Source organism: Biomphalaria glabrata, chromosome 1 (genome assembly GCF_947242115.1).
Source record: "Biomphalaria glabrata chromosome 1, xgBioGlab47.1, whole genome shotgun sequence".
NCBI classification, from domain to species: Eukaryota; Metazoa; Mollusca; class Gastropoda; family Planorbidae; genus Biomphalaria; species Biomphalaria glabrata.
In genome coordinates this window covers 22,155,539-22,171,619 of record NC_074711.1, presented here as the reverse complement: position 1 = coordinate 22,171,619, position 16,081 = coordinate 22,155,539, and the positions used below count along the sequence as shown (strand labels likewise).

At 32.8% G+C, this 16,081-nt stretch overlaps 1 protein-coding gene across 1 annotated transcript in view; it reads right to left on the bottom strand.

The window, feature by feature from the left end:
• Nucleotides 1–16,081, bottom strand: part of LOC106080077 (prominin-1-like) — a 59,285-nt gene that overhangs the window by 4,090 nt on the left and 39,114 nt on the right. The window contains exons 11-26 of the mRNA XM_056028514.1: nt 15,449–15,512; nt 14,862–14,938; nt 14,189–14,271; nt 13,927–14,079; nt 13,705–13,831; nt 10,907–11,007; nt 10,484–10,574; nt 10,137–10,277; nt 9,028–9,114; nt 8,564–8,641; nt 4,470–4,532; nt 4,014–4,100; nt 2,489–2,557; nt 2,069–2,161; nt 396–514; nt 235–246 (exon numbers count right to left, since the gene is read on the bottom strand). Of these exons, the coding sequence (XP_055884489.1) occupies nt 235–246; nt 396–514; nt 2,069–2,161; nt 2,489–2,557; nt 4,014–4,100; nt 4,470–4,532; nt 8,564–8,641; nt 9,028–9,114; nt 10,137–10,277; nt 10,484–10,574; nt 10,907–11,007; nt 13,705–13,831; nt 13,927–14,079; nt 14,189–14,271; nt 14,862–14,938; nt 15,449–15,512 (1,445 nt within the window). The remainder of the gene's footprint in view (nt 1–234; nt 247–395; nt 515–2,068; nt 2,162–2,488; nt 2,558–4,013; nt 4,101–4,469; nt 4,533–8,563; nt 8,642–9,027; nt 9,115–10,136; nt 10,278–10,483; nt 10,575–10,906; nt 11,008–13,704; nt 13,832–13,926; nt 14,080–14,188; nt 14,272–14,861; nt 14,939–15,448; nt 15,513–16,081) is intronic.

Here is a 16,081-nt window from a genome sequence, read left to right as displayed (position 1 = left end):
TTAAATTTTCTTCTTTTCAATTTTTTAATCCTTTTTAATTATTCTAGGGTTAAAAGCTTTTCTGGCAATATGTTTTTAGTTTTACACAATACATTATTTTTGATCAATTTAAATGTATAACTACAAGATATTATAAAATGTTAGTAAATATATATTAAAGAAAATGTGTAAGGTGTATCACAGACTACTGTATGTTAAACTAAATTTTATTTTAAAAAAAGTACTTTTACTTACTCAACAGGTGGCCTGAAAAAAGACAAAAAGCATAGTTTGCAATTGTTTAAAATGTGTCTTAATGAAAGAAGAAAGGCTGTAAAATTATCATGAAACTAAAATAGACATGAATCTATACTCTTTGTATACATAAAGGATTTATCCTAATTTCCATAACCTACTTTGATGAGATTTCACTGTTGTATCTCATTTTAAAGAAATGTTTAGATGTAACTACTGATGTGCAAGTTGATAACAGTAGGAAAAATATTGTCCAGCCTAATGCAGCCCACCAAGCATTCTGAAATAAACAATTCAAATATTTATGTCATTGTTAGCTTCTACAACAATGCTTAGTGCACAATAATTTAGCTTTAAATGTGAACTGTTTTATTTTTTTAATGAAACATCTCGACTGTGCATATATTTTTTTTAGCAAGATTCTTGCATTTAAGTATTTTTCGTTATGATATCATTATATTTATATTTATGATTTTCTTGATGTTGTGTTTTTATGTGTTTTGTGTTAAAACAATGACTTACTTTGAAAACAATAACAAGAATATTAACTAAGTTTTTGACATGGAGCTAATTTTGTTAAGAGGAATGATTGAAGGACATTTAGTGCACCAGAGAAACCTTTTCTATAATTGTGTAAATGTGTACAACTATATATATAATTCAATCTAAGGCATTACATTAACACTTTGATCATTGTAAACAAAGGAGTAATGTGACAAGATGTATGCTTACTTTAATTTAATTCTTCAGCTTTTACCCTGAAGGTGATGGTAAGAGCTAAAGTAGATAGTTTCTTGCTAGGTTTGGGGCTCTAATGAAATGTAAACTCTTATATTTTGTTTTCTTTCATTACATCTTACCAACTGTTATTTTTGGCATTACATTTCACAACTGGATATATTCTTAAGTTTTGTTGAGAAATCAGATTGGACTAAAGTAAAGCATTAAATCAAACGTTAAATTTTCTTGTGTACTTTCAATTGCTATGTGAATGCAATCAAATAGAGCCTCAAAGAAGTTGACGCTGATGACGACAAAGAAAGCAATGGACAGTGAAATAACAGAGTCCTCTTCTCTGGAAGAAAACCAAGCTATACAAAAAATGGCTGTGTACTTTACCACTTCAGCAAGGTGATGGCAAACATACTTTTGCACAGAAATTCTATAATTGATATAAATAAGTATTGAATAATGTAGATGGCATATTGTGAAGATGGGTATGTATTTTAGTTAATTTGGTTCTGTTTGATGTAGGAGATGTCAACATTATTCTGTACACCATGCATAAAAGTTTTTCAGTTTCTTGCTAAAGTGTAGTCAAATAGGAAAGGCAGACAAATGAGATATGTCCTTTGGTGGGAGTAGTGAACCTCTAACAAGAGATTAGATAAAAACATTAAAATGAATCATGTCTCTGATAATGTATCCTTGATGGCTGTCAATCCCTCTTTCTTTATTTGTAAATCTCCATTTATTTACCATGAGTGTTACATCCTTTTAATCTTGAGATATCTATTTTTTCAATCAATGTTGACGTCACCCATCAACTTGTGAATTCATGTCACCTATATAAGTTTTGTTTAAACTCCATTGAGTTTTAGAGCCATCATCTATTTTTGTGTATGTATTTCTATACTTATCGATGCTGAATAGTTGTTATTTGTTAATAACATTAAATTTTATGTTTATTTTGTCACACTTATTGTCATAAAAAAAAATTATTTGAAATATTGCTGATTTAATAGTTTTTATAGTTCAAATTTCTTGATAAAAAGATCAGAGGATTAAGTGACCAGGTGATTAAGTGTCTTGCCACCTTATATAAAATTCTTACCAGGGAGCCAACAAGAGAATCACACAAACTGTTGATCAGTATAGAGTTGTAGATATTCCACAAAGGAGTACATTTGCCAAGGTCATTTTCCACCTATTATATATACACACAAAAATTATCATTACAATAAAAACTTTATAAAACATTATGTAAAATAATTTGACAACAGTTCTATGAAAAATTAAGTACAAATGACATTAGGTGAAGTGTTGCTACATTAAATATTATTAATAATTCTTTTTCAAAATATGTACATTCTTTGGAATGAAAATTGAAAAAAAAAACATTACCTTGTGTAATTTTGAGTTACAATTATGTCCAAATAATTTTTATGCCATTTCAGGTTATCTTAATAACTTAAAAATGAATATTATAAAAAAAGACATGATAAAATATTCTGATACTATTCAATGAACTCACTGTTTCTTTAACTAATGAAGTAAATGTGTCAAGTATTTTCCTTAATCTGCTCTCGAAGCTGTTGACTGACTGAAGAAAAAAATGAAACAAAAGACTCTTTTACGTTTCATTACTATTCAATATATTTAATTATTAATGCAAGTGTTGCATAAATGAAAACGAATTGTCACAAAAAGGTGATGCAGTGGTTCCTCATTTCAATATGCAAATTAAATAGGCACAGTAAAATGATGCAGTAAAATAAACTCAATTCATAGAAATATCATAAGAATCTTTAGACTAGAATGACATTTATCAATTGACAACTAAATTTCTTCTTCTCTCCCTATTTATATATCCTTGAAATGTTTATGTATGCGTAAGTGTCCACAATGGTAGCATAACTGTTATTTTTTGTGTTGAGAAACTTCTGCTCCCATCCTAGTAAGTTTTTCGACTGAAGATCAATATGTTTACACTTATTTTATATCTAAAGAGGCAGCACAAAGTGTTGGCAACTGCCCATGGCCTCGCAGCTTGCAAGCCTCAGCCCTCGAAGGTTTATCTATTTTACAATACATGAATCTGGTAGTACATATGAACCTCACTCCATTACTTCAAAATGTCAACAACAGTTATGGATAAAGTGATTTGTAGTGTAAAAGAAGCAAAATTATAGAAACTTTTGTAAAGTTCAATAAATGTCAGTTATCTTAAGATTTTGTTATCAATCAGCTCAATAATAAAAAACCTAAGTGGATAATATTTAACTATTACAACACTGTGACAGTTAAAAAATTATCTTAAATATTCAAAACTGTTGTGTTCATATATTGCAGATTAATCCCTAGTTAAAAAGTGATCAAAAAGAGGAAATAGTCCTATGAGTGAGTGAGAGCAGTAACTTCCAACCTGTTGAATTGAATAAAGAATGGCAGGAGCTTTTCAAAACTAAAATGTAAACTATTAAAGAAATACAATGGGTCAGTTAAGACTTTAAGTTTGGAAATTTTATCATTAAAGTCAACATAAGATAGATTACAATGCTATAATAAAGGACTTCAGTAAGACTTAAAAAGGAAATTTCTATTTCTTTTATTCTATTTTTTTATTTTTATAAATGGTGCTTATAAAATATAAACCTGTATATACATATACTTTGCCTCATAAGAAGACCTCTGTAAATATATTTTGCCCATATAAACTTTACACGACGTGTCCTAAATTGTGCCAAAAAACTAAATCTAAACTCATAAAATTTAGGTCTTGCACCGCCACTGGAAGTAGAAGTAGGATTTTGATAGTTTGTATTTCATAGCTTCTGATATTCATGCTGAAAATATTAAAATCTACCTTTTTACCCACATTGCTGATCAAACAGATAACCCATGTTTGGACCCTTTGGGAGAAGCCTCTTTGTAAGATTGTTAAATCAGACAAAGAAGCATAAAAATTGTGCCTATTATCATATAATACACTAGAAGCCCTGTAAATACTTTCCATAAATAAAAAATTAACAGGAAAAAATTATAAATGAATTACTTACATTCCTAAATGTTTCATTTGTGATTTGAGACAAATTTGATTCAATGCTTTTCAGGTTAGTTTTGAGAGTGTCACTTTTCATTTTCAGCTTAAGACAAGAAACAAAACAGTTCTAGCAAATCTATCAAATCTTCTTAACAATATATTTCATTATATTTAAAGTATTAATTGAAACATACAATATTATCTATTGAACAAATAGTACATCAACAGAAAACAAGGCATTCTTATGTCTACAAGATAAGATACAAATATTAAGTTTGTGTTTCTTCTACCTATAAGTTTAAACAGATAACCACATTTGACATAACTCAAAAATCACAAAATAGAGGGCAACTCTACACCAAGATAAAATATAAAGGTTATTGATTATTAATAAGCACTCTTCAATATGAAAAAGGATTCAAATGATTTAGTATTCACTTCAATAGCAATTAAAAACAATTTTTCTGCTGACCGTATTACTTGGTGGTTGGGTGGTAACACTTTTTATGTCCTCCAATGCTTGTTTAATATTGTCCTGTGTGGTAAAAAAAATTAGGATATGTTTTAACCATGCATGTTTTAAACAAAAATTTTTTTTTTGTGCAATTTGAAATTTAGTGCTGAATTGGATTATTATAAACATAGTCATTTATTGCACTGCCTGTTTTGAGTTATAAGAATATAGAATATATCAGAATATATTCTGAGCTTCCTATTGTAAACTACAGCAAGTCTGCATGTTGAGCATCCTTTTGGTTGATTCTTTAAAGTCTTGGCTGATTTGCCAATTCATGACATTTGGCACCACCGTTTTTTGCTGCCTGCTGTTTTGTTGACATTAAAAAAAACAACATTTCATTGATAATGAAAAATAATAAACTTAACCATAGAAACTTACCAACAAAAAAAAAAATTATGGGATACCTCACAATGCACATTTTAGTATTTTCAAATATTTGTTTAATTTTTAAATTTTATAAACTAGTAAAAATTCCCTAATACCTAGAAAAAATTCAGACTATATGGAGAAAACAGAAACACAAGCACACATGCAAACACAAATAGATAAGCCACATTATTTAATGAATGACATTTTAAACCACACAACATGAGCAATTATGATATAAAATGGCTTAATAATTTCACTACAAACTAGAATCCAAGACCCTGCAGAAGAAAAAAAACTACTCTACATATAAGTATATATATATATATATATATATATATATATATATATATATATATATATATATATATATATATTGTTACGAATCTCACTATCCAGGCTCTCTGCAAACTGCACCATACACCACCAACTTAAAGAACTTGACAAGTCAGGGCTCCAAAATAACGTAAAGGTTTAATGTCCATAAATAACAGCCAATACTGTACAATTGGCAGCACGTAGAACAGTACAAATAGCTCTGCGATAACAAATATCTCTCCGATAACACCGTTTCGCCGTATCAAGTCTTGCACTGGCCTCTCCGTCTCGTTCCAATTGTACTTGACAGTACTCCGCACTGAACCGTCGTAATGCTCCGTACAGAACCACACCGTTGAACTGTGCTGTAGTCGACCGTGTTCTGAACTCCTGCCGTGAACCCGCTTTCTGAACCGTCTTGACTGCGTCACCTCCGCTCTTATATAGGGTCCCTACTGGCCTTCTCGAACCGGACAGAACGCCGCTCGACGTTTCTAGGTGGTCAGATGACTACAACTCTCGTGACGCCCCTGAGCTCTGTTCACGTCGGCGATCCTTCCCGAACTCTCTTGTTGACACTCGTCTCGGCCGATCGTCATAACTCGTCACGGTTGACCGCTCGTCTAGCGCTGGCCTGGGGCGATTTGCGTCGGCTGACTACACACACACCACTACCCCTATCTGTGCCACCACCAGGTTTATAACACTGCCCCCTCCTTAGATCTGTCCGTCCCGGACAGAATCAACATCATGGCATTGGCTGTGAAGTTTCATCGCTGTAGGTGGGGGTCGATCGGTGGCAGTTGGCTTGCCTCTTGAGCTTGACGGAGTCATCCATGTTGCAGTCAGCAATGGTCGCTTCCTTTTTCTTTGCCAGTTTGCCTTGACCTGGTTGCCCCGCCGTCGTGCTTTCATTGCCATCCACGTGGAATTCAGAAGACGTTTTCTTCTCCTCCAGTTAGCCTTCATCTGGGTGTATCGACGTCGTGATCGCATCGTCATCCATGTTGCACTCAGGAAAAGTCGCCTTTTTCTTCTTCTCCGCCAGTTGGTCTTCATGTGGCTGCAGTTATTTCTTGGTTGAATCACCATGCACGTTGGACTACGCAAACGCCGCCTTCTTCTTTTCCTCCAGTTGATCGTCCTCTTGTTGCAGTGACGTTTTGGTTGCATCGCTCTCTTGTCTGTCGGTACTGAGGACAGCCACTTGACACATGGAGAGGTATAGGATGTAAGGGCAGGGATTATCAAGATTGTTGACCAAAGAGGTGGCTTCATAGGGCTTTGCGAAGAAGGACTGGGATGGGCTTCAAATCCACAGGACAGGGAATTGTGGGACAGGTCATCATCTTCAGCCTTGTCTGGAGGGCATGCTCGTGGGGCAGGTTGGTAACACTTCACTTCATCTTCGGCCTCAGGCTCCATTCGGCTTTCTTCACCATCATCAGGACCTCTCTCTCTCGTCTCAGTATCGGGCCAATCGCTTGTTGGTTTCAGACCTTGTCGATGACTTTCGTCTTGCAAATGTCCATCAACGTCAGGCTGCCTTGGATTCTCTTGACCACCATCAGGACTTTCTTCTCCAGTCTTAGCAGCTGGACCAACGTCAGGCTTCCTTGGGTTCTCTTGACAGCCATCAAGACTTTCATCTCCAGTCTTGGTAACTGGACCAACGTCTGTTGGGTCCGGACCTGGCTGGTATCCCTCAACTTGTAGATGTCCCTCAACAGCTTCGTCAGATTTCATTGGGTTCCTTTGGTCACCATCAGGGCTTCTCTCGCTGGTCTTAGAATCTGGGCAGGCGTCAGTAGGGTCCAACCTTCGTAGGCCACTTTCAACTTGCAAACGTTTCTCAGCAACATGCTTGGACGCGGAGCAAACATTCACTTGATCTGGCTTGCTGTTTGAGGTGATTTCTTCTTGCATAGCTGCCATCTGCCCCTGCATAGCTGTCATCTGTTCTTGCATGATACTGGTACTGGTGGTCAGTTGCTGCATGCTACTGGCGAGCTGTTCCAGCAAGTTAGGTTCGACTTCAAAAAGATATGTGTCCGGATCTTCTTTTTCTTCCAACATGTCTTCTCGGAGGCGTGCTTGTAAAGTTTCCTTGTTACCATATACCTTCAGCCTTCGTCCACGGAGTTCTTCCTTCAGTTCTCTAAATTCAAGTTCGTACAGCAGTTTCAGACGAGCCATAGTAGATCCGATCCAATCCGATTCCGATCCCACTTCTGACACCAGTTGTTACGAATCTCACTATCCAGGCTCTCTGCAAACTGCACCATACACCACCAACTTAAAGAACTTGACAAGTCAGGGCTCCAAAATAACGTAAAGGTTTAATGTCCATAAATAACAGCCAATACTGTACAATTGGCAGCACGTAGAACAGTACAAATAGCTCTGCGATAACAAATATCTCTCCGATAACACCGTTTCGCCGTATCAAGTCTTGCACTGGCCTCTCCGTCTCGTTCCAATTGTACTTGACAGTACTCCGCACTGAACCGTCGTAATGCTCCGTACAGAACCACACCGTTGAACTGTGCTGTAGTCGACCGTGTTCTGAACTCCTGCCGTGAACCCGCTTTCTGAACCATCTTGACTGCGTCACCTCCGCTCTTATATAGGGTCCCTACTGGCCTTCTCGAACCGGACAGAACGCCGCTCGACGTTTCTAGGTGGTCAGATGACTACAACTCTCGTGACGCCCCTGAGCTCTGTTCACGTCGGCGATCCTTCCCGAACTCTCTTGTTGACACTCGTCTCGGCCGATCGTCGTAACTCGTCACGGTTGACCGCTCATCTAGCGCTGGCCTGGGGCGATTTGCGTCGGCTGACTACACACACACCACTACCCCCATCTGTGCCACCACCAGGTTTATAACAATATATATATATATAATTGTAATAGAAATGCACATACAAATACATAAGCATGTAGCAATCTTCTGAAATACTGAATGAATATAAAACATTTGTATATAATATTTAGCACAAAACATTCAGCTGCCCAAAACAGAGATACTGAAACATCCTGCTTTAAGATTTGCTGTCTGCAGAGATTATTAGGTTGTTTGATGTAATGTAATTTGTACAATAAATAGATGGAAGGCCATCATTATGATCTGTTTTATAGATTACTAAGGGAGAAATTTTATAGTTAACGTAAGTTTTCTAATCAGATAACATATGTCCACTTCACTTTTTCCATTTAGGGTACCAAGGTCCATATGGTTAGTTTGTCTGAGTATGGTGATGAACACAATGTTACAATTTTGTGTTTGGTTTAAAAATGGTTTATTGTTATATTATTATTTAAAGAAAATATAATAGGGCTATATTGAAACAAAAATACTTACTATGGACTTTTTAAGTTGTGAGCCAGTTCCATTAATCATTTCAGAGGACAAATTTGTCTTTATAGTGTTAAGTTCAATCTATAAAAAAAATTAAGTTAAAACTCAACTAAGAAAATTCTAAAAATATAATAATTTATTTTTTACAAAAATTTTTTTTATGGACAAACAAGAAATCTATATTATTTTATTTAATCTTCTGTGTCTTTAAATGCTTATACACTTAGCCACTCTGCATTTTAATGCACTCAGTTTAACCATGTCATCAGCTCAGTCACTCTGCTACTAATCCACTCAGTCCTTGACTTTTTCATCCAATCAAATCAATTGCATGTATATTTATTATGAATATTGTAATATTTTTAAACAAACAAATATTGATGCATTTTGTATGGACTAAAAAAGCTACCAAATCATTTTTTTTTCTTTGTATATAACAATATAGCCAAATAAAGAAGAAAGCTTACTATAGCTGGTGAAGCACTGTGAGAATTAATAAAAGTTATTATCTCAGTTAGGAAGTTGCTGCTTTTATTGACTTTATTATCCAGGAGCTGTAACAAAAAGAAAATGAAATGATTTATCCATTTTTTATTTGAACTGTATGTAAAATTTTTAATCATTAATTTAAAAAAATGTATGTAAGCAACCAGTCTGTAATTATAAACATATAGAATTAGAAGACTTAGTGAGATTCTTTAGTTATGTATCTTTTTTTTACCCTTAAATTATAGAATGCCAACTGTTCACCAAAACTCAAATGATGTGTGCAGCAAAGTACAATCCTCTATAACTTTCTGCAGCATAATGCAAGTTTTTATCGAACTGCGTCATAATTTACATGCTAACTAGATTGACACATGGATACATGTAAGATGTTTTTAAGGAGCATCTTGACTTTACTGTTTTGGCCATTTTTTTTAGGATAAGATTATATCCTAGCCCAAATGTTGTCAGGGAATGGCAGAGGACAGAGTTCATATCTGAAACAATCAAGATGACGGTCTGGATTGCATACCACTTGAGTCCAAAGCCCATACCACAAATAATTTATAATACTTATAATACAAGAACTGTTTCATAATCATAATTCAGGGCTGTATGGAACCTATAAATACTATAAACATGACAAAATTCTTTCAGAGTTTATAATTGATTTTAAAGTATTCATAATTCAATATAATAGTATAATATAATAATATAAAATAAATCATTATAATACATTATAATTAATCTAGACTAGAACAGGTTACAAACTTTATTTTCAAAGTACCACTTCATCTGACATTTTTATTTTTTAGCACCATTTTCATTTTATATTTGTAAATAGTTTTTTTTTAATATACATTTTGTAATTAAAATTCATTTTAAATATTATATCTTTAATTGTAAATTAAAATGATTAATTTTGTGTACCCTTAATTGTTTAACTGTCGGGGTTTTTTTTGGTGACAATAGAAAGGATCAATAAAATTTAACATAATTTATGTATTACTTGTTATCTAAGCCAAACCTTCTTTTTACAGCCTTTTATTAAAAACCAACCTATTATAATTATTTATGTAATGAAACTTACTGTATTGTTATATGCAGTATAATTCATATTTTCTTCAAATGCTGACATAAAGTCTATAAATCTCATCATTTCCCCTCCTGTTATATTCAAACCATCAAAGCCAACATTGAACTGGTTTATTTTATCACCAATATCGACAGTCTGGAATTACAAAGGACCAAATGTTTATGAATGTTTGTTTATTTAAAAAATATACAGAGTTAAAAACAAGCAGCATAGTAGCATAACATGAACAGATTACAAATATCAGTGCAACTAAAGGTGACATGATGCAATACTTGTAGGCATTATTTAGATTGAACAATGAATTTTTAAAAAAAGCCAACAAAGTAAGCAGTCGCCTTTACCTTGCTGTAATCAGTTATTTGAGTCAAATTAAATAGATTGCCTTTTTCCATTTTTAAAGCTTTGTATACTGCTTGATCAGCTTTGCATGCCCTGGAGAAAAAAGATTCTTAATAGCCATTTTGTCTATGTATCACTGATTGTTAGTCATTTTATTAAAAAAATCAAGAAACAGAATTTCTATCAACAATTTAACAGAATAGGTCTAAAGAAGTGAATTTAAAAGAAAAAGATTTATATATCCATCATTGACAGTTAATATAAATATAATTATTTATAAAATGTTAAATGTTTGTTGAAATAGGCTATGGTTTTAACACATAAATATGTTTTATTCTGTTATTAGACCTATTATTATGTCTTTATTGTGTTTCACTTAGTAATTTTATTTCCCTTAAAGTCTTAAACAGTATGATTGTACATACACCAAAACTTCTGCAACTGATAAATTGACTCCTTTATTGGGGTAAACAATGTCTCCAAGCCAGGATTTCCCATCATTTGAACTAATCACATCAGTTATTACCTAAACAAAAAAAAAATTATTGCATAAGTTACATTTTTATTTATTTCAGATTTGAAATGCAATTTTAAATGTAAATAATAATAATAATAATAACAAGGTTACAAAGACTGTGTGGAAACACAAACTCAAAATTGGCCCCCCAAGGTGGTCCAACCAGGCAGGTAAAAAGGCAAGTTTCAATATTTTCAGAAAGAGCATCAGAATGAAATTCTATCAAAGACAAATGACAGAGAAGAATGGAGAAAGAAGGTTGACAGATCTTGTGCTGTGCCCCAGCTGTCCAGCAGACCAAAGGGTAGGTGAAGTTAGATGTGAACCTGGCCTAACTGACATCTTATAATGAATAACTAATTGATCTAATTGTTTTATAAATGGTCGATCTCTTATTCCTCAAGAAAAAAATTTTTCGGAAAAAAAATAAATTTCCTTTAGTCAGGTGTTTTATAGTTGTAGTGCAACACTGCAGCTCATGCGATAATATGAAAAACTACTTATTAATTGTTGTTTTAAATTATGTCCAACTTACATGAATATTAAATAGATTTTTTCTCTTTAAAAAAAAATAGACATTTTTTGTGTGTAAATGTAGTAGTTAGTATAATAGAAATTATTTAACCTAGCAATAAAAATGTAAAAAAAAAAATTGTTTCGGGTCTTTGTTACTATTAATAGTGAATAGTTTTAAAAGTGGTGTATTTTTATGGAAAAAACTGCTTACATAAGTGATTTAAAAAATTAGATTTTTTGCATTCAGAAAAGAAAAAAGTAGCCGTTGCATCAGAACTTTGAATGGTCAAAAATGTTATGATATCGGATTTTCACTACCTTTTCTAGGTTATGAGATCTAAACAGGACGGACAGACACTCCACACAAAATTAATAGCATCTTTTCCCCTTTTGGGGTCGCTAATAATAATAATAATAAAACAATATTGTACTCCATTAGGATGATACTTTTTTTTTTTATTGATTAATAATAAATAATATTGTTCATTTCTGAAAATTAAGGACCATTATGGAGTGTTTTACATAGCCATGCAAACCCAGTTGTGTTCTACATATTGCAGACAAAGCCATTGTCTGATGAGAGACTATTTCATTTTGTTTATGCTTCTACACCTGTCCTCTACAAAGTCTTTTCTCTGGGCCTAAAATGTTTGTGCCTTCATGAGAGCTCTCCAACTGTCTCTTTCAGAATACCATGCTTCCCAGATATTTAAAATGGTCTAATACAATGAGATGTGTCCATTCAAAGTGATCTTTGGGGCTAAGATGATTTTATTATTTGACTTCTGAAATGTGATTTCTGTTTTTCTTAGGTTTATTGTTGAACCAAAAGAACTGGCAGCTATGCAAATTCATTAATGGTGAGCTAGAGCTTGTGGTCTGTGTGAGCAAGTAAGGTGCTATCATCGAAGCATATATATATATATGCTATATAGTTTGTCCATTGTGGTTTGATGATGACCACTTTTGTCATCCATAGGGATGAGGGCATTGCACTGGGGTTTTGTGCTTCCTCATGTAGCTGGTGAGACCTATGTGAGCCCGGAATGTTCGGCTGCACACTGGGCAGGTTATTCCAGGTGGAGCTAGTGTCATTGACTTTGCTTTTTTTTCTCTGGCACTTTTCTTCTGCCAGCGCTGTTCTTATTTCCTCAGCAATTAGTGCGAACGGTTTCACAGCGCGACGCCATGATGCTCTTTGAAGTGCTTCTGCCTTCCAGGTGGCTGGGTCAATGCTGAATGCTTTCAAAGAAGCTTTGAGGGTTCCCTATAGCGTTTTCTTTGTCCACCTTGTGAGCGCTTTCCTTCCCTTAATTGGCCATACAGAATAACTAGGATTACCATTTATGTCAGTTTCCACTCAGCTGGCAATGTGTTCAACCTTATGTGCCTACTGTTGTTCTGTTCTCACAGAGAAAAAATTGTTGTAGACAATTAAACGTAAGCATTAATTAACAGAGACTTTGTGATTGCCACTGAGAAGAATATGAAGCCTGAGCTAGTCAAGAAAGCTCTATATTGTTACACCTGATTGGTGAACCTGCTAGTGAATATTGTTACACCTGATTGGTGAACCTGCTAGTGACATCTACAATACTTTTGAAGTATGTGAAGATGATGTGGTAGACAAAATAATATAAATATTTGAAAATCATTGTTTGCCTAAGTCTAACACTTTTTATGACAGATTCAAATTCTTTACAAGAAATCAGAAAGAAGGTGAAACGTTTGAACAGTTTGAAGAATTTGGTAAAAGAATTTAAGTTTGACAAACCTTCTAGATGAACTTATCAGAGATGTATTAGTATGTGGCATACAATCGGATCGAGTGAGAGAGAGACTTCTTAGAGTCCACAATAATTTATTTCTCTGTAAAAACAGAACAACTGTCCCTAACTAAAGCAAAAGGATTTTATTAATAATGCTACTATTTAAAATAACTTTATTAAGTTAATCAAATGAGCATTGTTTAAACATATGGTGCTTCTTTTAAAGTTTGTTTGCTTATTGCTTTCTTTAGTTTTTATTACATAGTTTTTTATTTTTAATTTGATCAAATTCAATGGAAATATTTTTGAGGTTCAAGTCTGCCAAACCTTTTCCTAAACCGAAATATAAGGATTAAAATTAATTGATCTATTGAAAATAGATTTTTAAAAAAGAAAAGTGCTAATCTAGTATTAAACCTACTTGATCCAACAAATCAAGATCATTCAATGTCCGACATGCAAACTTTTCCACTGGTGCTCCAACCACAAAGATCAGTGTTGTCACCAACATCAGCAGCCATCCAAAGATAAAGAACAGCATGTTAGAGCTGTTAGAATTTTAAAAAAGTTTTTTCTTAAAATAGCATTTTTAAGATTATTATTATAGTAAAGTTTCTTTAAAGATATATTCTAAATTACTTACGCTGTCAAAAAGTTCCCACCATGATTTGAGAAAGAGCTTCTTTCTGTTGGTTCAATAGAGGCACGGCCACCAAAAAAACCACAAAGTAGTCCTGACACTAATAGCAAACTTATGATAAGTGTTATACAAGCTAGACCTATTCCAGCATACCATCTGAAAAGTCAAAATGGGCATTTACTGTATTAATATTTAATCAAGGTAAATTTGATTTTTTTTTATTTGTTTTATTTCAATAAATAATTCTTCTGTTTATTTGTGTTACCTGTACTTCTCATAAGTAGTTCCTGTATCTAGAAAACTTTTGGCATCTGACTTCAAATCTTCAAAGTCTAATTTCCCGAGAAACTATGAATAAAATTTTGAATTTTTTTTTGTTTTATTAATTAGGCCAAATGAAATAATTTTTAGATGCTGATAATTTAAAGTAAAGTTAAAAAAAATATATGGAATAAGTAGCTATGTATAAACTAAGATACATAAGAATGTCATAACAAGTTTTGTATTCATAATACTACTCCAATACGAGGAAAGCGCAAACAGGGACATTCTCGTATAACTTGGCGTCAAACCTTCATGGAAGACCTCAGAACAGTGGAAATCAGGTGGGAGGAGGCTTCACACATTGCCAATGACAGATCTTTATGGAGACTGCTTGCTGCCCAATGCGCCGAACAGTGTGGGAGGACCTAAGTCTAAGTAATAATACTCTCCCTATTGCCAAAAAAATGCAAAATTAGTTTAAAAATAGTCTGCTATTACTTAAGTATCTTTTCTGCAACCTAAAGCAGTCTGCCTAGTATAGCATACTAAAGATTTTTTAAAAAGTAGTATTTGTAACCTTATTGGTAAATTCAGAAAGCAGATACAATTTAAGGCATGTCACAATAAAAAGTGACAATACTATTTAGTACTAAAGACGTTATTTAACAACTCACATCATTTCGAATTTTCTGAAGATTTTTGGTGATATCTTGAACATCACGTGTATAATCTCCAGCTTTAGTTTTTAATTCTGAAACAAATATCAAGTGCATTTCTTTTTATAAATAATAAGCTATTCTTTCATCATGTTGAAACAATTTTTAGTGGATATTAATATTCATTCAAATACTGTGCTGTTTGAATTTCTCTAAAGGGATTGATAATATTTATAACTATGATGAACATTTAGACCTATGTAAATTAACCATTGGCCAAAGAAACATCACCTTAACATGATCTGCTAGATAGATTACAAGGTTTGAAAGGAGAACTTTTACTTTATTAAATTTGCATAGATTATATAGCACTGAAAAGAATTTGAAATATATATTATCTTATGGCCATTAATAGATATATAGGTTTTGTTTTGAATTAAACAATTAAAAAAGTAAATGCAATAAACAATTGTTTTAGTCTTTTACCATTTCACAAGGTCAAAAAAGCTTTTGTGTTTTTCAAGTTGAGAAAAAAAGATGAACATCAACAAGATTCAACAATGAAACATATTGATGCTGATTTTTAAATTTTCTTATTGATTTACCTTCCCTTTCCTTGGCTGTTTCATTTTGAATGCGTTCTGGGATAGTATTAAGATCATGTCTAGACTGAGAAGTAAAATATATTTTATAATTTAGCATATTTTGTTTTTAAAAGGGTTTATTGACTATTAATTGTCTTTTAGATTTAAAATATAAAGGTATTAGGCATAAAACTACATTAGATCTCATAATATATAGTGGTAATTGTTTTCAGTCATAAAAAAAAAGAATTTTAATTTTAAAATGTGTGTGGGTGATTTTTAAATAATGCTTATAGCTCGAATCACCCTAACTAGCTATAAAGGGTGTGGACATATCTTTTTTTTCAAACTCTTTCTAAAGGAGGAGAGTAGGCCAGTGACAAATAAATGGTTCAGCTATATGTGTATTAAACTGTTAGATTTTTCAAATAGTTCAAACAGTAATGTGTTCAAAAACAATAAAACTAATATAACATCCATATAGACAATTTGGCTTATTGGAAACAAGAAAAAACAATTGTTAAGTGAGTTTATCACAAAAATCTTTAAAAACAAATTTATAAGCATAAGTATCAGAAATAATGAGAAATTAAATAATCATCAAATTAACTTACAATTTAAATTATCATATACCAACATGAATTTATAACCATT